The 21,041-nt window shown below is 47.4% G+C and overlaps 1 protein-coding gene across 1 annotated transcript in view; it reads left to right on the top strand.

The window, feature by feature from the left end:
• Positions 1-7,658: 7,658 nt before the first annotated feature.
• The window catches only part of LOC311356097 (ubiquitin carboxyl-terminal hydrolase CYLD-like), a gene marked incomplete at its 3' end in the record, with an annotated part of 17,386 nt that continues 4,003 nt past the window's right edge, over positions 7,659-21,041 (top strand). The window contains exons 1-11 of the mRNA XM_084475872.1: positions 7,659-8,361; positions 9,953-10,496; positions 11,486-11,794; positions 12,726-12,831; positions 14,158-14,259; positions 16,400-16,797; positions 17,467-17,632; positions 18,504-18,645; positions 19,599-19,721; positions 20,702-20,793; positions 20,943-21,009. Coding sequence (XP_084331998.1) covers positions 10,005-10,496; positions 11,486-11,794; positions 12,726-12,831; positions 14,158-14,259; positions 16,400-16,797; positions 17,467-17,632; positions 18,504-18,645; positions 19,599-19,721; positions 20,702-20,793; positions 20,943-21,009 — 1,997 coding nt within the window. The 5' untranslated portion in view covers positions 7,659-8,361; positions 9,953-10,004. The remainder of the gene's footprint in view (positions 8,362-9,952; positions 10,497-11,485; positions 11,795-12,725; positions 12,832-14,157; positions 14,260-16,399; positions 16,798-17,466; positions 17,633-18,503; positions 18,646-19,598; positions 19,722-20,701; positions 20,794-20,942; positions 21,010-21,041) is intronic.

The raw sequence follows: 21,041 nt of genomic DNA on the forward strand, positions 1-21,041 counted from the left end.
AAATCAGATAGCCACCTTCATATAAATATATTAGCATATACATATCTAAGTCAAATGTAATGGATACTAATTGAATGTAAGTGTGTGTCTGCTGTGGGTGTGGGTGTGTGAGTGTGCCACCCTAACCAAAGTTACATGACAAAACGACAAAGCTCTGACTATCTCTGCTTTGTGCGTTTGAGCACCATAATGGAGCTGAAAACGAAATACTGCTCATTCAAATGATGGGGCTTTGTGAGAGTCCCTTCCATGAGGTAATCTGCAAATTAGGCAATGATGCAAAGAGACCTGGTGTGCGTGTCTGTGTCTCTGTGTGTGTCCGTGTGTGTGTGCGTGTGTGTGCGTCTGGGTGTGTGCATGTGTGCGTGTGCGTGTGTGTGCACGTGAGTGTGTGTGTGTGTGTGTGTGATTCTATCCCTCCTACCTACGGTACGGAGCCCCACAAGCTTCCCGAATCTCCCTGCCCACAGCTGTTCCTCGACGCCACACTCTACATGCACACCCTCTTTCATCCTGGGCTCAGAAGCTTATCTGGGTCCGGGCCAGAGCCCCGAGTGGTCTCCTCCCTGGCCGTCTCAGATGCAGCATTTTTAAATAGAAGTGGCCGGGAAGCCAGTGATACCGCGATCGCCGTGACAAGCCGCCTCATCTCCGTGCGCATGTGGCATCTGGCGGGTATTGTGTCCGCTTCTCTTGATTCGTTTGGAGCTCGCGGGAGCTTCCGTCACGCCGCGACACCCCGGTGGGCGCACATCAGGACCTAGAAAGTAGCGAGCTGCACTTCAAACGCTCGTCCGGGGGTTTGTGTGGTTTGCGACTAAACATCAGAATATTACGACTAACTTTAAATAATGGACAATACTCGTTTGATCGTTGCTTTCAACCGACTGTCTATAAACAACCACATTCTCTGGCCCCCCATGACAACTAAAAGTAGACATATTGTTGTCTGTCCGGCCGTCCGTTCTTCCATCTGTCCGTCCACACCATGTATGTTAAGTATTTGTTAGACCGTGATTCAATATGAGCTCAAATAAAGTCACCTGGGTTAAAAGACCAAAGAGAACAAAGTCCTTTCCTCCATTCATCCATCCCAGAACACCTCTCTCAGCAACACCACCTGCTCCACCTGCTGAGGTCTTGATTGATTTCGCCGCTGCTGTCCAGGAGTGGGGAATATGTGGAGGCCAGTGGGTTAGTAAGTTGCTGTGCCAGCAGAGAATGCATAATTTATGAGAGAACACTTCCCACTGTTTTACAGCAATTACAATGAGCAATTACTGTGCGATGGGCCTTCAGAGACCCTGCACGCACATTACACTAAAAAGAACTAGCGGGCAGCCAAGCCATGGGAGCCGCGCTCGCACACAGCACAGCGGTACTTAGGGATAAAATATGCCGTGCTTCTCCTTTACTTACAGTTAACATCCTTCACTGTTTGCTGAAGAGTAATTGATGCATTTTCTGTTTCCGCTGGGATGTTTATGAAATCTTGGAGTACACAGGGGTAAATGATTAGCCGGCTTTCAGAGGATAGACTGGAGGTGAGGTGAAGGTTGTGGTGGCGGGGCTGTAGTGAGGCATGGGGCAGAATGGTTGGTTTAAGGGGGAAGAATCAGCTGAAGGTTGCCAGTCACTTGGGGGGGATGTTGAGGGTCGCTTTCTATCAGCTTAAGGCTGTTTTAATTACTCACAATTATGCTCTTTAGTAAACACACGGCTGTTGTGGATGTTATGTCTGGCTAAGTAGAAGCATGTAAATGAGGTCAATTTGTTGCTGCAAACCTGCATCACTTAGGTTTGAGAGACTGGTGTTGACTTGAGGTAGTGATGAGATCTTGCACTTAAAAATAGTGCTTAGCATTGTGTAGCATCTTATCCTAGCTATCTTTGTTGTATACGGGGAAGTCTTTTCGCTCGGTTCTCTGTTTCAACAGTAGGGCTAGAACCGAGCAAAGACACTACAACCAAACATAAACAGCACAACTTTCCGTTTCCGGTCAAAGAGCAATGAGTCTTTCAACAGAAATCAATGGGATTTACAAAATGCGATAAATGTGCAATAAAACACGACAGAAACTGTATTTCGCTACAATACTTGATTTGGAACATCAACTAACACCAGTGACGGACTGGGAGCAAAAAACGGCCCGGGCATTTGCGCATTATGACCGGCCGCTGGTGTAATTGTTGACGGGGGGGGGGTGCTTTGGTCACAGTCGCAAAGTTGGTTGCGCGCGGACACAATTGAGATAGAGTGAGATAGATAATGCGGGGCCGCCGTGCGATCCCAATGCGGGGCCGCCGTGCGATCCCAACAAACATGCCGCTCCGTGATTGGCCGGCCCAAACGGCCCACGACAGGCCAAACGGCCCACGAGAAGCCGTGGCCCTTCTGGCATCTGCCCAAATGCCAGACCGTCCAGTCCGTCACTGACTAACACCACTAACCACTCGGTGAGTTGCACCGAGGGTTGTTTTAAGGACAGGTTTGTTCATGCCCCAGCCATGCCCCAGCCATTCTGAAGCAGGCAGGGTGATTCTTAATGAGCCAAATACCCGAGACAGGACCAATAGTCAAAATTTCGGTGTCAACCACTCTATTTCATCCTAGACAAACCAGAAAGGGGGCTCAACGTTCAAAACACCAGAATTGTCCTTTAATTGTCCTTGGAAGTGATTAATGCGTTAATTAGATCGATTAGAGATTCTTCAAAGGCTTTGGCGGGCCTCGTTACTGTATGTTGTGTTATTGGTATAACAGGGTGGGTTACAGACCATTCATCCTGTTGGTGATGAATAAAGCACGTTCTCCCCGGTATTGACATAAATACATGGAAATGAGAGGCTGCCGTGACGTGGTATTTCAGCTTTGTTTTGGGCAGAAAGGCAGAGTGCTTTGAAGTACAGGATTGGCCCAGCAGGGGGCAATCCTCTGTGGTGGCAAGATGCTAAATGCTGTTGATGAGAAGGACATGAGGTAGTCTATTACAAATACAGGAGCAGGAGGGGAGGAAGAAAAAGCAAATCCAATGATAATGTACATCTGTTCCAGGGAATTGATGGGCTTTGAAAATGTTTTCATGAAGGATAAGCAGGGCTCCTTTTTCTTACAGTCTCTCGGAACTTCAAAGCCGATTCACTTTGGATAATGCAAATGATCCGAATGTGCCGGCTTGTGCCTACAAGAGCATGAAAAGACAGAGGAAAAAAAACCATTAGAGCTAATTGGGCATGGCGGTCTTTTATGTGTGGGGAAAAGGATAAAAATAAAGCACTCCAATTATTGTCAAGTCCACTGAATTTGGAAACAAGCTGACAAAAGTGCTTGAGTTCAATATGGCTGACCTAGTAATCATTCGCAGTAAATGTCACTTTCCTCGGTCGACATTTGCTCTCCACTCACTTAGTATATCTGGTAAATTGACAATTGTTTAGGACTGACTTGTCATGGACAATCTCTCAATCACATTAAACTGCTGTGGTGAAGTTTATAGCGATTCAGCCCATTTGCCCTTCCCTATCATCTGGATCATAAAACATAGCCTGAAACAGGCCCTTCACATCAAAGGCTGGGTAATGTCTCTTTGAAGGGTTTGCTGTTTTGTATGTATTTATTTGACATTGTATTTTATTTATTTGTTGAGTTTACAAGTTGCTTTATTTAGGACTATGAGTCTCTTCTTTGATGGAACAAAAAAAAGGTCAACTAAAGTTGTACATCATAAACATAATGTGTTCAGTGCTCAGATTACTGTTAGAACTGAACTGAACTGATCCTCATTTGTTAGACTATTAGAACATATTTGCTCATATTTGTGCGAAAATTGCAAACATAATCTCATAAAGTTTAAATGTCTACATACTTTAAACGTCACACAATTAAAGCAGAACAACACAATCTGTGTTATTACTTTTCCAAATGAAACACATCTTAAAACTCTAAACAAAATCAAAGCCACAACAATTTATTGTGCAATAATATATAAATAGGCATAGGGCTAGACTAGGAAATGAATAATAAATGAACATTCGTTCAAACAACAAAATGTTAGGCTACTAAGTATACACTCAACAGACCCATTTTCACAATAAATGTTTGATATTTGATCATCTTTGAAGAGTATCTCTTTCTTAGTGTTTGTTCTATGGTTAAAGTTTAGGGTACGGTGAGGTGCCTCTGGCTCAGGATGAACTGGCTCAGGATAAACTGGCTCAAAGATACTTGAGCCAGTACCAGTGGTATCAGGATAAAGCACCAGGCCTCCAGGTCAGCTGTGGGGGAGCGCCAATAATTAGAGAGCCATCCTGCCTTCACTTCCTGCGCCGCCCCCCCCTCCCTCTCATGTACCCTCACACAGGACTCTCTCTTACAAGTCAGTTGGCATAAGAGTCAGGTGAGCCCTGCGATAATAGAGCTATCATTAGCTTGCTCACCCCTCCGGTGGCACCCGCAGGTGTTGTTATGTCAAATGTTAGCTATTCGACAGCTATGTTTGCTTGCAGATTGCCTATTGCTGCGTGGACATGATACTCTATGCAGTGTAGGCAAACGGGCTCCCTGTGGTGAACTGGTGTTTACTATGGGAAAGCATTCAGCAGCTCAAGGCCGGCAGTGTTTTTCACTTGGACAGCAGGTCCTATTGCTGAAAACATGCTGTCCCGACTGTAAGTACCCATATTCCAAACAAAATAATATTGGACAATTTTGATTGAGAAGTATTAAATAGATACCTCCATCTACTTTGTTGATTGTACAATTAATATGAACCATTGGTCTCCGTTGAAAAAACGGTTTCTGTTTGTGTCATCATCATCATTGCACACATGATCAGAGGGAGTGTGTCGACACTCCAGTGCGTCACCAGTCCTGTGATGTTTAGGCCTAAGCGCAGCATCAGCATTCCCCCCCGAAAACAATCCATTTTAATTCCTCGCCTAATGCGCAAGACTTGCTGTTAACATTTGCCGCAAGCAGAAATGCCAAAGACACATGAAACAGAAAGAGAGGAACAACGCAAATTGCTGCAACATTGGATAAAAGCAGAAACAACTGGTTTAGATTGATGCCAGATGGGCTCTTGCACCGACATGTGTGTGTGTTTGTATGTGCATTTGTGTGTGTTGTATGCCATATGTCGGTGTATATACCGGTGTTAAAGAGACAGCTTTTAAACCTTTTTTCCATGTGCTATACCCTCAATTATTTACAGTGTTTCCATAGCCAGTATTCCCATAGCCAGCATGCTACAGTAGTTTACTTCAATATGGCAAAGGCATCATTGGTATAGGCAACAACTAAAGACTGTCCCTGGCTACACTATGGTAACAGGAAACTCAGAATTGACAAGGTCATTGAACGAGCCATTGGACCGCTATAGCTACGCAAATTACTTTATGAAAGTACTGTGAACCATAGAGATATGCCATCTCTAAACTTAAAAAATGTGTGAACTATCCCTTGAAAGTTTGTGGTTGGGTCTAAGTTAATTGGTATGACTTTCAATCGATCAGTGCTGCAAGCATTTACAGTCTTAGCTAGGACTGAAAATGTCATTTCACATTTTATGTTTTTGTTCACTTTTGTTTGTGAATATACATTCCAGATTTACGGGTGGGTCCTTTAGACGCAGAGCCAGGGATCCAGAGTCGGACGGTTCTGGTCCTAAGAACGGACTGAACCAGTCAAACTTCTCCATGCTTACCTGTGGGCCGGACTTCTGGAAACTGTGTGTAGACTTCTGGAGACGGCGAAGGACTCGGAGCCAGCTCCTGAAAGTTGCATGGGTTTTTAGCAGATCATTGGCGCCCTTTTCTTTTTGTAACATCAAAGACAGCCCGGGCTCTTTGATGTGGCAGCATGCTGTTTAAGGTACAGAGTGAATGAAGAGATGTCAAGCTGCAAGGTGCCTCTGTAGTTTACGTCTAGTGCTGCAGCGAGCCGCAGATGAAAGGAGCAAACAGAGTTTGATAATGAATGTCCAACAAGTAGGACCCATCTCAGTCTGTGCCCAGCTCAGCAGGGGGTGGGTGGGTGGGGGGGGGGCTTCCAGCGCCAACCTAGAGCGCAGCACCTGGACCCCCCGGAGAGCCGCTGGAGAGCAGGCTCCTTCAGAGGACCTTGCCGCTCCCACGAACACAGGAGGGGACCCTCCGAGGTACGCTTTAATCTTCCTCTCCATGAAACGCGGGCCGACGACACACGCACGCATGCCAAAAAACGTTGTGCCGCAGTGCCGTGAGGACGCGCGCGGTCCACCAGGGGGTCTCCGTCTCAGGCGACCACGCCCTATTCTGCTGCATAGTGTCCCGGTCTGAGTCCTGTTCCTTTGAGAACTTCTGATTCTGGAGTTGACCCCGGAAGAGGTCTTAGGTCAGCTCCCTCTGATAGTACAATGCACTCTCTTTAGGTGTTAGCAAGGTTCAGCAGATCTGAGGCAGAGATGGTTGGATTGTAGGCAGTGTTAATAGTATCTTGGATCCCTCTGGGAAGAGGAATGCCTGTTATATCAGAAACATGGAACAAACCATAAACATTTTTTAATTAAAAATAATAATTGTAGTGACGACCACGATGTCCATTGTTTCTTTGTGTTTCTTAGATGCATAATTTGAGAAAACGAAATGTCCATATGAGATGAACAAATAAAAATATATTAATTGATTAACAACCCTGGTTCCATAACAGATTAAACCGAATATTTAAAAAATAAAGATTAAGGCAAAATAAGAATTTAACGTCAAGCAAGCCGAGGTCTTAAGACTGTGCTCTCTCAGCCAAACCACCGCAACAGGTCTTGAGGGGTCCTTTAATCACTTGTAAGTAGGATGTTTCAGCAAAGCTACAAATTTGAACTACTTAACAAAATTAATTGGTTTTAAATATGCCTAATGTTTTTTTTTAATAGATGTTTTATGTTCCTTTAATCTGACGCCAATATCTGACCCTGCATTAAAGCAATGGCACCATCTAGTGGTGCTGCCATGGAACCTCAACCTTTTGGCCATAGGCATTTTCTGCCATTAGATCGATATTAGAACTGTAACCTTTTGACCAACAATCCAGGGGTTGCTAGCAGTAGTGAAACTTAAGCTGAAGGTTGCACACATATCGAGATTATAGAACAAGCTAGTACGGTGAGACATTATTATACAATAATAATAAAAACAACTTCGTTGAGTCTTTCCCTTGCTGCTTTTACCAAGAAACCCCGGAGGAGAGGCAGCAGAGCACAGAGCTGGACCACCGCGTTGCTCCTGGCAACCGCATCACTGGTCCTCCCAATGTGGCCTTTACATTTCACATTCTTCTCGTGACAGCACGAGAAGACGGTGCAGGGCATCTAGTGATGAAACCCTGGGTTTTTCCATCACATACCCATCTCCGTTCAGTAGTATCCCACAGGCCATAGAGTATTACCAGGAGTTTCTACAACAAGGTTCAACTTCCTAAACCTCCATGACATTGTTGTTTGTTGACACAGTGGATAGTATCCATGACCCTAGTATGATCAATACTCCCAATCAATATCAACACATTGTTCCGCCCACAAATGACTCAAACACACACACTGAACAGTACACTTCTCACTTCACACACATAATGCGCCTGCAACTACAGTGGAACTGGTTCTGGAGTTCCCATATCACACCATTATGGCACATGCTAAAGATATGAGCAATGTCTAAAAAGCCCCGGCGTTTAGGTTTAACGCCTTAACCAGCTCGCCATCTCAGCGCAGCCTGGGAAACCCCCGTGCTGGTGCGTAGTCACAGACGCGCTCCGACCGACAGACGCTCCGACGGCCAGCCCGGGCAGCACAGCACAGAGGCGTGAGTGACGAGCCCCACAACGTCCCTCTGAGGTCCGGTCAGGTCGTCCTCTGCAACCCCGTCCCCTGTGGATCGATCCACATGTCGTGTGGTGCACGTTTTGCCTGACGTGGGGTCATATGTGTCTCTATCGGGAGGCGAGCCTGCTGCCCGCATACGGCGGATCCGCCAGTCCGGTGCTGCTAGCCAGGAGCTAGGCGGCTGGAGCTAACCTGCTGAAGCTAGTCCGCCGGAGCTAACCTGCCGAAGCTAGCCTACTGGAGCTAGCCTGCCGGAGCTAGCCTGCTACAATCTGTGTATGTGTGCATGTGTGCGTGTGTGTGTGTGCGTGTAGCCGCTCGCTAGCCTGTCGCTAGCCCACTAACGCCACTGTGTATGTATGTGTAGCCGCTAGCTAGCCTGTCAGCTAACCACCAGCACCATCTAACGTGAGACGGGGTGGTTCGGCGTGCCACCGGCGGGGATGATCCACGCATCATGCACACTGCGGCGGCTCCTGACGTCTGTCTGAATTGAACCCCGCGTAAGGTGAGTGAGATGTGTCTCTGACGTGAGTGTCATAACGTGTTAATGTTTAGCTAGCTGAACCTTATGCCCTGGAAGGCCACAGCTGGCGTCTCGCAGCAGATGACATTGTTGTGATGGCTGTCAGTGGGGACGTTGACACCTTTGCATGTTCGTTGTTGAGTTGAGGAGCTGCTCATTATAATGTCAATGGTGGACGGTCTCCCCTCAATGTGGGGGAGCCATTGACCCAGCTTTGATATGTACTGTATGGAAGTGTGTGTGTGTGTGTGTGTGTGTGTGTGAGAGATATGTACTGTATTTATGTACTGTATTTAAGTGTGTGTGAGAGAGAGAGAGAGAGAGAGAGAGAGAGAGAGAGAGAGAGAGAGAGAGAGAGAGAGTACTGTTTTTAAGGGTGTGTGTGTGTGTGTGTGTGTGTGTGTGTGTGTGTGTGTGTGTGTGTGAGATATGTACTGTATTTAAGTGTGTGTGTGAGAGAGAGAGAGAGATTGTACTGTTTTTAAGGGTGTGTGTGTGTGTGTGTGTGTGTGTCTTGGTACAAGGTAATTGTTTACCTCATTATCTGGTCCCTGCTTCTCCCTTATATTTTCATATCGGAGCCAAGCACGCTGTATGATGCCAGGTTTAGATTGTACCCATATAACCTATGTCATGTTAGGGGTGTTCCCGTCACCACAGCAACCTGTATCAGAGGTATCATTCACAATTCCTTATTGATCCCGGGGAAGATAGTTGCCGTTGCTATTGCTGTCGTACACCAAGGTAATATGAGAAAGAGATAACAGAATGCAACCAAAGAATTCAAGTCAAAATAGTGTTCATGAAAACATGCATACTCATCATATATGAGGGAGATGCCCCCCTGATGCCAGCACATGCTAAATATACGCCTACATAGTGGTCCTTTTTTAATGCAGTGATAGTACTTTCTGGAAGTGGAAACAAGCATCGAGACCTCTTTTGTTTCCATTGCTTTCATTCTTTTGTCCCTCATCCTGTCATTGGATATAGGCCTAGTGCTAAATAAATTATTTTATTTGTTAGTGTTGCTGCTGCAGTTCCTTAATGACCTTATGCTGGAGGTCATGGTTACAACAATGATACTTTTCCTGTGTTGGAATTAACGATAACAACGACCATACAATGTTTTTAATGTTTAACCTGGCAGTTAATGTAAAGCGCTGATAGAAACAGAGGTAATAGGTAATCGGTAGGTAATAGACAAATAGCTGATAGGATGTGGGAATCGGTTGGGCTCCAGGAAGAAGGAAGACAATGGTTTAGGACTGAAAGTCTCAGTACATTAACGCTAGTACGGGGAGTAGAGTAGGCACGGCTATACATCTGCTGCAGCTCGCTGTGCAGCTACTTAATCAAGTCGCCTACAGTTGCATTCTATTTTTAGCAGACAATTTTTTTATCAAAAGTGATTTACACATTAGTCCGACAACAATCACAGTGTTAATGCAGTATCTGGTATGCTTTGGCTTGAAGCCTTCACAAACAAAACAAAAGCCAAAAACCGCCAGTAAGGTTTATGACTGATGTCCTCTGCCAGAGCGTCCGGTCTAAAGGGTTTCCCTCCCTGCAGACCCCCGGCCCGGCTCGCCCACGGCGTTAGACCCGACGTGGAGCATGCAGCCATGAGCTCTGCCCTGTGGAGCCAGGAGAAGCCCAGTGCGGGCTTCAGGGAGGACTGGCGCTTCTACATGGTGGTGACGGAGTGCGTGGTGGAGAAGCCTCCCCAGAAGACCCTGCGGATCCCCCGCGGGAGCCTGGGCCAGGCCTGCCAGGAGCGGAACAGCCTGGGCCGCACGCTGCCGCCCAGCAAGGGCAAGAGGAGCCTGCGCATCCTGGACCAGACCAACGTGGTGCTCAGCCTGGACGAGCGGGACGTCCTGGAGCTGGACGAGAAGCTGGCCGAGATGCTGTTCCCCATCACCAACTGCGAGGAGCGCTACGCCCTGCTGTGCAACAACCCGCGGCTGGAGCGCGCCCGCGTCATCGACTGCGGCTCCAAGGTGCACGTCCAGCTGCGCACGGGCGACGAGCCGCTGCCCGGGGTGGTGCGCTTCAAGGGGTCGCTGCTCCCCGACCGGGCCATCTCGGGGGTCTGGTTCGGAGTGGAGCTGCTGGTGAGAAACGGGGCGGTTTCTGGGGGACTGTTTGTCTGAGGGTTAGGCCTGTTCAGTGTGGTGGTTCCAACCGAACAAACTCCACACCCACCAAAACATTTCAATTTGATTTTGAAGTCGGATAAGAGCAGTGTTGGCATTTTTCAAACGTCCTTTTACATTTACAATAGCCGACATATGTATAACCTTTTTTAAAAACAATTAGACTAGAACTAGCGATACAACATTTCTACCAGGCACTGCTCCTGTCACTCCTGACACGATGAGTAGAACAGCCGTCGGGTAATTACGTCGTAACTTATCAAATGCCAGCCCACCTACCCATCTTGCGGTTGTCCTCTGCCATGCAGCATCTTCTGTGATAACGTGGGGAACGTAGTCGCATACAAAGGGCTTCTCATTCACAACACAACGCTGCATTTATCCACAGTCCCCACCGTGGGCTGCCCACACTGACCGACGGAGGGCAGACATTCTGACCGTCACTCGGTGTACATTCCTTCAGTGGTTGGTGCATCCCGTCTCAGTAGCCCCCTCAGCGTAGAGCTAGCCAATACATTAAAAATTGAGTTATGTTATTCCCACATCAGTAAGCAAGCTTTTTATGAAGTTGTCCTATCCTTCCCAATGCATCTTTGTGTTCATCTCTGCATGAGACGATTGAATCATGTCGCATATATTACTCTCGCAAAAATTCTGCAACTCATTGGCAGAAGGTATATATATTTTTACAGGCCCACTGCGGCAATCAATCAGAAGCCCTTAGTAATCTGATGATGTCTTCTCCTGCAGAGTGCTGACCAAGCATCCTAACTTAGACCTCCTGCTCTTCTACAACGATAATATTTACATCTCCTGGCTGGCTGCGTCCCTTTCTCTCTCTCTCTCTCTCTCCCTCTCCCTCCCACTCCATCTCCCTCTCCTGGCATCCTGCGTCCTACTCTCCCTCTCACCCTCGCCTCCTCCCTGTCCTCGTTCCCCTGCTCCAGGAGGAAGGGCGTGGCCAGGGCTTCACGGAGGGCTCCTACCAGGGCCGCCAGCTGTTCCGCTGTGAGGATGAGTGCGGCGTGTTCGTGGCCCTGGACAAGCTGGAGCTGTGGGAGGACGAGGAGGAGGAGCATGGCGAGCTGGAGGTGGACCACGTTGCCCTGGTGGAGGAGGAACAGGACTACCCGCCCCTGGACATCAACTCCAGGGTCCTGGTGCAGACCCGGGAGGGGCCCGAGAGGGGCACCATCATCTTCTGTGACCTGTTGCCTGACAACGAGAGCCTGGGCTACTATGTGGGCGTCGACATGGTAAGAGCGGATCTGCAGTAAGCGCCGAGTTGTGGTTAATGCAGCTGGTGAAACTGAAAGTGATGAAGCCATAGATTAAATATGCAACTTAATGGCTCCCACAGCTGTACCTCGTGATATTCATGACCTTTGGGAAGATATTGATCTTTTTTATACTACCAAAGCCGGAATAGAGGTAGAATATGTTAATGTTAATATCCATAAATATTAGGGAAATCCCTGTCCTGTTTCCAGATCCCATATCTCTGAGCGGTAGCCTGCTCTTCTAGGCTCTTCTTCTGCTTCTGTTTGTGTTTTGCGAGCTGCTGATGTCCGCAGTCACCCGTTCCACTAGGGCTCGGGAACGTAGCCATCGGAGGAGGCAAACACACGCTGAGGCATTTGACGGAGACTGATGATAGTGAGCCATAGCAATAGCAACAATAACCACAGCAGCAGCAGCAGCAGCAGCAGCAGCCTTCTCATTACATCGCAGCCATCCAGAGAAAGGCGAGTCACGCGGAGTGTGAGGTATAGTCTCAGCGCTAGCTATGACCCAACAGTGTGGCAGAAGGCCAGCACCGAGGCGAGGAGTAGCCCACTGCTCTGCCTCACTCTCTGCTCCCAGCCTCTCCCTGCTGCCTCTGCTTGCTAGTGGCACCAACACCCGTACTCCGTTAGACCGCCCTGACCGTAGAGAGGGCTCACAGCACAGCAGTGTTGACAAGAGAACCTCAGTGGGATGTGTTTTAGAGCACGGAGCTCGCTTTGGTTGAATCGAGTGGCGGCTATTTATATTTACACTGCGTTTTCTAGCTGGATTTACTCCTTTTTTTTGTTGGTAGTTCTTTTTGTTCGTTATTCCGGTTGGGATCTAACCCAAACGGCATGGTGTTCCTGCGAGATGCTGACCGGCCGCCGTGGGTCTTAAAGGTGTCGCATGCCGTTTCAGGACAATCCCATCGGGGACTGGGACGGCGTGTTTAAGGGGAAGCTGCTGTGTAACTTCGCCAGCCTGGAGCACACGCTCCTGGTGCCCATCTGTGACGTGATGCCAGGTGAGCCAACCAGCGTTTCTATCAGCAGCCTATCGGCAGCGATGGCTGGTGATTTGACATGTTCCATGTCAAATCAGCAGCCATCGACGGCGATAGGGGCCTCTACGGCGGCGGCGGTGGCGCCGGGGCCGGAGCAAGCGCCGGCGTGGTGGGTTTTGCGTTTGCGCAGCCAGCGAGGGAACAGGGGGCCCTTTGTGGCCATGATGGCCCCTCGCTGGTGTGTGTGTTGTTTTTTTTTTTTAAGTCAAGAGAGCGGCTCTGAGGCTCTTTGTTCTGCTCGCATCGGCGTATTGATTTGTTTATGTTTGCCTCGGCCTCTCCTCTCTGACGGGCGCACAAGGAGGAAATCAAACCCAAAGAAAGCTTTTTGTTTTGGGCCGTTTTGGACTTCCTTTAAGTCCCCGTGTCGTTGTCTATCGAAGGCGTCAGGGACTTAGTGGATAGTCCTCCATTATTGTTTAATGAGTGTATCAGGGTTTATTTAATTTTTTAATTTAATTTCCTTGTAACCGTGCCAATTTTGCAGTAACTTCATTGTCATCATTACGGATATAACTTGTGTGTTCAGCTGACTGTACGGGTGTCTTCCTCAGGAGAGAACAGTGCTAACAGCAAAATTAGTTAGACTTCAGAAGCTTTACTGTATATTTTTGCAAGCTAATGAAATCATTCTGTGGGTTGATGCGATATTTAACAGAAAATCTGTTTTAAAAGTCAGTTCAAATATTTGCGCCCCTTTTCTTATGACTAGAAACAACAATGCATATACCTAAATATAAAAATGAACATTGATATATTACTTGTAAATCCATCAGTTCAGTTAATAAAATGGACGGTACTGTCAGGTCGTACAGAGTAAGACCTTAACGGTCGCTGGTTGTGTCCTGGCTCTAATGGGGCTCATTCACACTGAATCAGGCGTTGCGGCGATCACCGCAAACTGCTGCGGCGATGTTGGAGTGTGACTCCACGGCCCATTGGTGTGACGCCATGCTGTGAACTTAAAGCACTCCTTCATGGCAGGGTTGTACAGCTCTGGAAAGGGCAACACGGCAGCCATCACTCGCTCTCCCATCTTCACTGTTGCTCGCTAAACAGCGGAATGCTAGGATGCTAATGTATCGTTTACCTCGTTTACCATGCTAACATGGTAATGTATGTAATGTAATGTAATATCGTTTAACATGCTGATAGAAACGCCTCGCCCACCGCCGCGGTTGAAACGCACGCCCCCCGTTCAAATAAACGGTCAAACTGGCATTTTCGCAGCAGCGCGTGATTCAGTGTGGACAGGCCCTAATGGGGCTGTGTTTCTCGGCTGTGCAGAATATTCCATGCAGGACCAAAGGCTGCAAAAGCACAGTTTTGCCCCCAAAGGCAGCATCAGTGACAAGTCCTCCTCTGGCCAAAGCAGACCAAAGAGCAAAGGTACTGCACGGCTGATTTACCGGAAATGTCACAGAAATATTACAGAACTATAACGGAAATATGATTTTGGCTGCTGACTGACTGGTGTGAGCACACTTGAATAAAAATACAAGTCTGATTCAGGATCCTAATTTCTCAATAGTGCGCATTTATGTATGTAATATGGCTCATCCCGAAAGCCATATTACAATTTTGCATAGTTAATTAGTTAACTTGTTTTTTATTAGGTGTTGCATGATGTTTAATATCAAACGGTCTCTTTCCCACTTGTTTTACTTTTGTAATGTAATGTCAGCAAAATCTTTCTTTTCAACGGTTGTACATTTTTTATTTTTGTTGGTTTTGTTTTTCACACACTATTGATAATGATCTTCGATCCATTTCCTGTTTGATTTCGGTTATTGATGTAGATGGAAGGGAATAAGGTTGTGTTTTAAATATAAGTGCATTGCAATTATCCAAATTTGTCAATCCCTGATGCTTTCTTCATTTTTAATCCTCCCGCCATCCTTTTACTTTTCTTTTTACCTTTTTAGTTATCTGCTCTGATGTGACACCAGCATACACAACTTATTTATGAACTTCTGTATTTATTTATTTTTCTCTAAATTTGCGTGTGTTGTTTGCAGGCTTAGGTCACCAGTGTGGCAGTAGAAGCAAGTCTGAGTTTTACTATACTTTAAATGGCAGCTCTGTTGACCCCCCTTGCCAGCCCAAATCCAAAAGCACATGGTACATTGATGAAGGTAAACCCGGACCTGAGATGTTCACTTGTCCACGTGATGTAACCGTCTTGGTAGCAAGCTCCTGCTCATACAATGAAATTCCCATCTGGTTAACATTATAAACATCTAATGGTGTTGGTTCTCTTTACCTAGGGAGAATGGCTTGTCCATTTTGGAAGTATAGGAGCGTAATAATGTTTATGGTATTATTAGTGTTTTGGTCATTGTTTAGTAATCATCCTGCAATGACATTAGTAATCGTGAAATGATTTGTCATTATGGGCGACATAATGATCGCCAACAAAAAAAAGCCCATGATGCATTCAGGTGTACAAGCCCTCTACCAAACATAGCAAAAGCAAATCTGGGTGACGCAGAAAACACATGAGTTGGGCAATGTGAGGTTCTCAGTAGCTTGCTATCAGGACCTTCCCATCAGGGTCCAGTCATTCATGTCCATCCACAGTAAGCATCCACCCGCATGGGGCTTCTCCAGTGGCGCTGTCCCCATCTCCACCCAAAGGCTTTTAAGAATGTCTGCCTACTTTTCACACGACTTTATCTTTCGCATCTCAGGCAAAAGCGGTACGTGTCAAAAGACTATACATTTGTGAAATGCTGTACAGTGTACACTGATGAAAGTCTAAGAATGTGGAGCACAAAACCTTTTTGTTAATGTCATTAGTAAAAGCCTTTGTCTCGTGTTGACGTATCAAGTGGTGTGGTCAGTACGTTATCCTGGTATCGTATCATTGCCTGTATCACCATTGAAATCACAACGGACTGAGTTCTGCTTTGTTAGAGGCGAAAATGGACGTGCAGTTCTCTTCTGTAAAGGTCAAAACGCAGGAAAACACTGCAATGTAGATCGTGCTCTCAACCGTGAGACGGATGTGAACTACAAGCTAAATGCAGTGCATTACAAACCTGCATTACATTTCTTAACATGAGCTGTTTAAAGGCACATACAAAGAAAGCGGTCCATATACCCTGTAACAAATCAAAGAACTAAAATTGAGCAAGTGATCAAATGTATGTGTTTCTATTTCTCTTGAGGATTCATTTGTAGCGTGTGTATGTGGGTGTGTGTGTGTGGGTGTTAACAGGGGAGAAACCCGACACCATCGTTACTACGTGGTGTTGCTTCTTTGGTTCCACGTTAACGGTTCTTATTGTTTCCTCATTGCATCGTCATCACTTCCATGCGGCTCAGGAATCACCTTTTGTTCCCTTTTCGTTTGGTGCTCTTCTTTTCAATCCTTATCTTGGTGTCGTGAAGCTCCCTCGTGTTTTGTGTCGATGTCGAGGCTGATCCATGAAGCCTCTTCATTCTGCTGTAACATTAGATAATCCGCCTCAGATGACCGTCTGACTCTGTTCTTGGTTGTCTCTCCCTCCCCCCCCCCCCCCATCAGTCGGAGAGGACCCTGCTAAGTCTCTCACGGACACGCCCCCGGACTTCAGCCAGGCCTCGCCGCCCTCCAGGGTGCCGGCGCCCGGCTCGCTGTCCAGCGACAACAAGTTCCACTCGCTGCCCTTCAGCCTCAACCGCAAGCCGGGGCCCAATGGCAGCATAAGCCAGGGGCCCAACTCCCTGTCGGTGGGGTCGGTGATGGGCGAGCAGCCCGATCTGCCGCCGCAGTCCGTCGGGGCCCCGCCCTCCTCGCCGCGGCCCTCCACGCCGCCGCGCGGCCAGCCGGGCCTGGAGGTGGGCTCCCTGGTGGAGGTGAAGGAGAACCCCCCTCTCTGCGGCGTGATCCGCTGGGTGGGGCTCCCCCCCGGGCTGCTGGAGCCCCTGGCCGGCCTGGAGTTGGTGAGTCAGCGGCCCTCTGTTCAGTACTAACGGGGCCCCTCTGTTCAGTACTGATGGGGGCCCTCTGTTCAGTACTGACAGGCCCCTCTGTTCAGTACTGACGGGCCCCTTTTTCTTTTCTTTCGTTTTTTTTTTTTGTCCCATGTTTTCCTAAGGGTTTTGGAAAACTCTGTACTTAATAGAGGCAATGCTACAGTATTTAGTCACGCACACACATTAAATAAAAATAATTATATAGGTTCGGGAATCTGCAGGATCAGGTCGATGTTTGAGTTAAACTGACCTAATTCATATACATTTTTAATACTTGTTCCAAGTATTAGGATTCTGACATGAATTATGGCTGCCTGATTAAGACGAATTAACATGATGACTCGATGGATGTAGAACACAAGACATACCTAGAGCATCATTGTGGCATATTCATCTTTTTATCTACATTACCTTGTTTTCATAATCCTTAAAAGCCAAAATGGTAATGAATGAGTCTCTCTCTCCATCCTTAGTTTTAAATGCAGGGATGCTTCGTAATCTTGTGTCGGGGCTCACCAAGAGCTCAGCCTGTGCTACTGTTTATATAACTGTACATAATGTATAAGGAGTGCCGCGTCTTACGCCCATTAGACCCTCCCCATAGCGTGACGTTGGGTTCTGTCGCCCCCCACCCAGGAGGAGGAGTGTGTGGGCTGTACCGACGGGACCTTCAAGGGCACGCGATACTTCACCTGCCCCCCCAAGAAGGCCCTGTTCGTCAAGCTCAAGTGCTGCCGGCCGGACTCACGCTTCCCCTCGCTGCACCACTCCTCCAACCCCATCGAGCGCTGCAACTCCATCGGTGAGTGGTCCCCCTCCTCACCCTCTCATGGTCCTCCTCACCCTCTCATGGTCCCCCTCATCACTCTCTCATGGTCCCCCTCCTCACCCTCTCATGGTCCCCCTCCTCACCCTCTCATGGTCCTCCTCACCCTCTCATGGTCCCTCTCTCACCTGGTCTCATGGTCCCCCTCCTCAACCTCTCATGGTCCCCCTCCTCGCCCTCTCATGGTCCCCCTCTCACCCAGTCTCAGGGTCCCCCTCTCACCCGGTGTCATGGTCCCCTCTCACCCTCTCATGGTGGTTCGTCTCAGGGTGCCTCTTTTTAAACAGGGAGGCTTCACAAGGTCTTTGGATTAGATGGAAAAGACAGCATTCAGTCAGCAGCTAAAGTTATCTTTCATTTCGGTTCACTTCATTCGTAGTCTGAAATAGAATCAAAATACAAGTCCGGTTCAGGATCATAATTTCTCAAAAATTATGATATAGCCAGAAACCCATGGATGTTATTTCATAGTTTATTATTTTTTCTCTATTTTGTCTCTTCATCCACTTTTGTAATGTCAGTAAAGTCAATATGTAATGGTTGTACAGAGAAAAAGCCTTTTAAACTTTTGCAAAAGAAAACAACAACAACAACAAATCTTTCTTAATTTTTGACATTTGTGCAAATCTTAATTCAACTGTTTTGCCAAATAACAACAGCAAACAACTTTATGTATCTTGCAGTTTGTTCCAACTTACTTTACAAAGTAGTTAAAAAAAGAACAGCTCTAAAGTTAAGTTATCAAAAGGAAAGAAAAAAGAACAAAAAGGAGCCAACGTTCTTTAGCCTCGCAGATGAACCTGTAGTTCCTGAGCGCTGAGCCCCCCCCCCTTGTCTCCTGCTGCAGCGTTCGGGGGGTACCTGAGCGAGGTGGTCCACGAGAACACGCCCCCCCGCACCGAGCACGACGGCCTGGACGTCATGGTGGGCAAGAAGAAGGGCATCCAGGGCCACTACAACTCCTGCTACCTGGACTCCACCCTCTTCTGGTGGGCCCCCTCTCTCTCCCCTCTCTCTCTCCCACCTCTCTCTCCTCTCTCCCCTCTTTCTCCTCTCTCCCGCTCCCTCTCCCCTCTCTCTCTTCTTTCTCCTCTCTCCCCTCTCTCTCCTGCTACCTGGACTCCACCCTCTTCTGGTGGGCCCCCTCTCTCTCCCCCCTCTCTCCTCTCTCTCTCCCCTCTCTCTCCTGCTACCTGGACTCCACCCTCTTCTGGTGGATCCTCTCTCCCCTCCGTCTCCCATCTCCCTTACCTCTGTCCTCTCTCGCCCCTCTCTCTCCTCTTCTCCTGCTATCTGGACTCCACCCTATTCTGGTGGGTCCTCTCTCCCCTCTCTCCCCTCTCTGTCTTCACTCTCTCCTCTCTGCTGCTCCTCTATGTTTAAATCCAGCAGAGGAAACAGGAAGTGGAACAGGGTTCCATTGTTCATTGTATTACGGATGTACAGGAATGCAAAGAGATGTTCCCGGTGTAGGGGTTTTCCCAAGTCTACTTTGTTTTTGTTGACGTCCAATCAGTGTCCATTTGGACTGTGTTTAGGATGGGTTCTGTGAAATGCTTAAGGTACATTGTTATCGATGTCTCTTGCGCAATCAACACACAAAAATAGCAAAAAGCGCTTCCTATAATATCACATTTCATTTTGGTAATTGAAAGTTCCTCTGGGCTACAGCTGTGTGTCTTCTATGTAGTTTGAAAATGATCATCTTCCACCCAACCCAGCACCCTTCCCATTTCTGCCCCCGTATAGCATACTGATCTTTTATTTCTCAACAAAGGTTGGAATGAATTGAAATGGAAATGGAAACGTGACGTTAGAACATGCATGTTCAAATCGTCTGAAGATGTCTGTGTTTTCTTAGTGTAGCTCAAGCGAGTTCCAGTGAAGGCGTGGGTGCTGACGTACCTCTGTCCCCCCCCCCCCCCCCCCCCCCCACCCCCAGTCTGTTCTCCTTCAGCTCGGTGCTGGATACGGTGCTGCTGCGGCCGCGCTCCAAGACCGACGTGGAGTACTACCGCGAGACGCAGGAGCTGCTGCGCACCGAGATCGTCAACCCGCTGCGCATGTGAGTCCTCCGCACCCCGGCACCTAAATGCTGCAGTAGGGGAGAGAGGATAGTTTCCCTGAACCAATCGGTGCAGAGATGCCCTCGACCCAATCAGGGCAGAGAGGCCCTGATTGGTCAGAATTGAGCCGGGTAGCGGTCCTAAATCAAAATGGTCTTATGCAGAGACATGTGCAGAACGCCTGAATCGGATGTTCTCACAGTGCATTTCACTCACTAAACGCTGATGGATGGCTGTGGCATTTCCAACAAATGACCCTCGAATAACGATTCTTTAATCCCACCTATAGAGCCTTTTAACTACTACTCTATGATATATACATATATCTTATTGGAAGGGCATATATGACCTTGCATGACCCCCCCCATAATGATTTATTGTAATTCAGGCACACACGTGTGAACCAGTGGAGCACAGTGGATTACTGCCTAACAGCCTTCCATGCTGTCATGGGGAATTGCAGATGCTTAACTGAAGCATGAGTTAATTTAACCCACATAAAGTGCATTTGGCTCAACAGACATCTATTGTCTATTATTGAAAATAAATATCCCCTTATGTCTGAATACGAAATGTCTTGCAGACAGGTTGATTTTCTTACTTAAATACTAAATACTTTTAGTATTTTACTTTTTTTTGGTCTACAAATAGGTCTAATGTGTGGGGCTTAATGTCTCCGTATGACAGCTGTGTGGGCTATTCAGTGTCTGTCTTGGAGACACAAATATGTGTTACTTACAGTGTGTGTGTCTGTGTGTTACAGACACGGATATGTGTTACGTATAGTGTGTGTCTGTGTGTGTTGCAGTTACGCATATGTGTGTTACTTACAGTGTGTGTCTGTGTGTTTCAGTTATGGATATGTGTGTTATTTACAGTCTGGTTGCAGTTACGGTTACGTGTTTTACTTATAGTGTGTGTCTGTGTGTGTTACAGACACGGCTATGTGTGTTACTTACTGTGTGTGTGTGCCTTTCAGACACGGCTACGTGTGTGCCACTAAGGTGATGAAGTTGAGGAGGATCCTGGAGAAGATGGAGGCGGCGTCTGGGTTCACGTCGGAAGAGAAAGGTGACGATACAAACAACGAATACAAATATCCAACATCAGTCAACTTTCCATCTATATCTGTTTTACATTCGTCCATCGAAGGCCAACTGACTTGAATGTTAAGTGCTTATCGATCATATTAAAGATGCTTTAACCGATATATATTTCAGACCCGGAAGAGTTCCTCAACATCCTCTTCCATCACATACTGAGGGTGGACCCCCTTCTCAAGCTGAGGTCAGTGGGCAGACGGTCCGTCTCGTTGGGGT

Source organism: Micromesistius poutassou (assembly GCF_964030765.1).
Source record: "Micromesistius poutassou genome assembly, chromosome: 12".
NCBI lineage: Eukaryota > Metazoa > Chordata > Actinopteri > Gadiformes > Gadidae > Micromesistius > Micromesistius poutassou.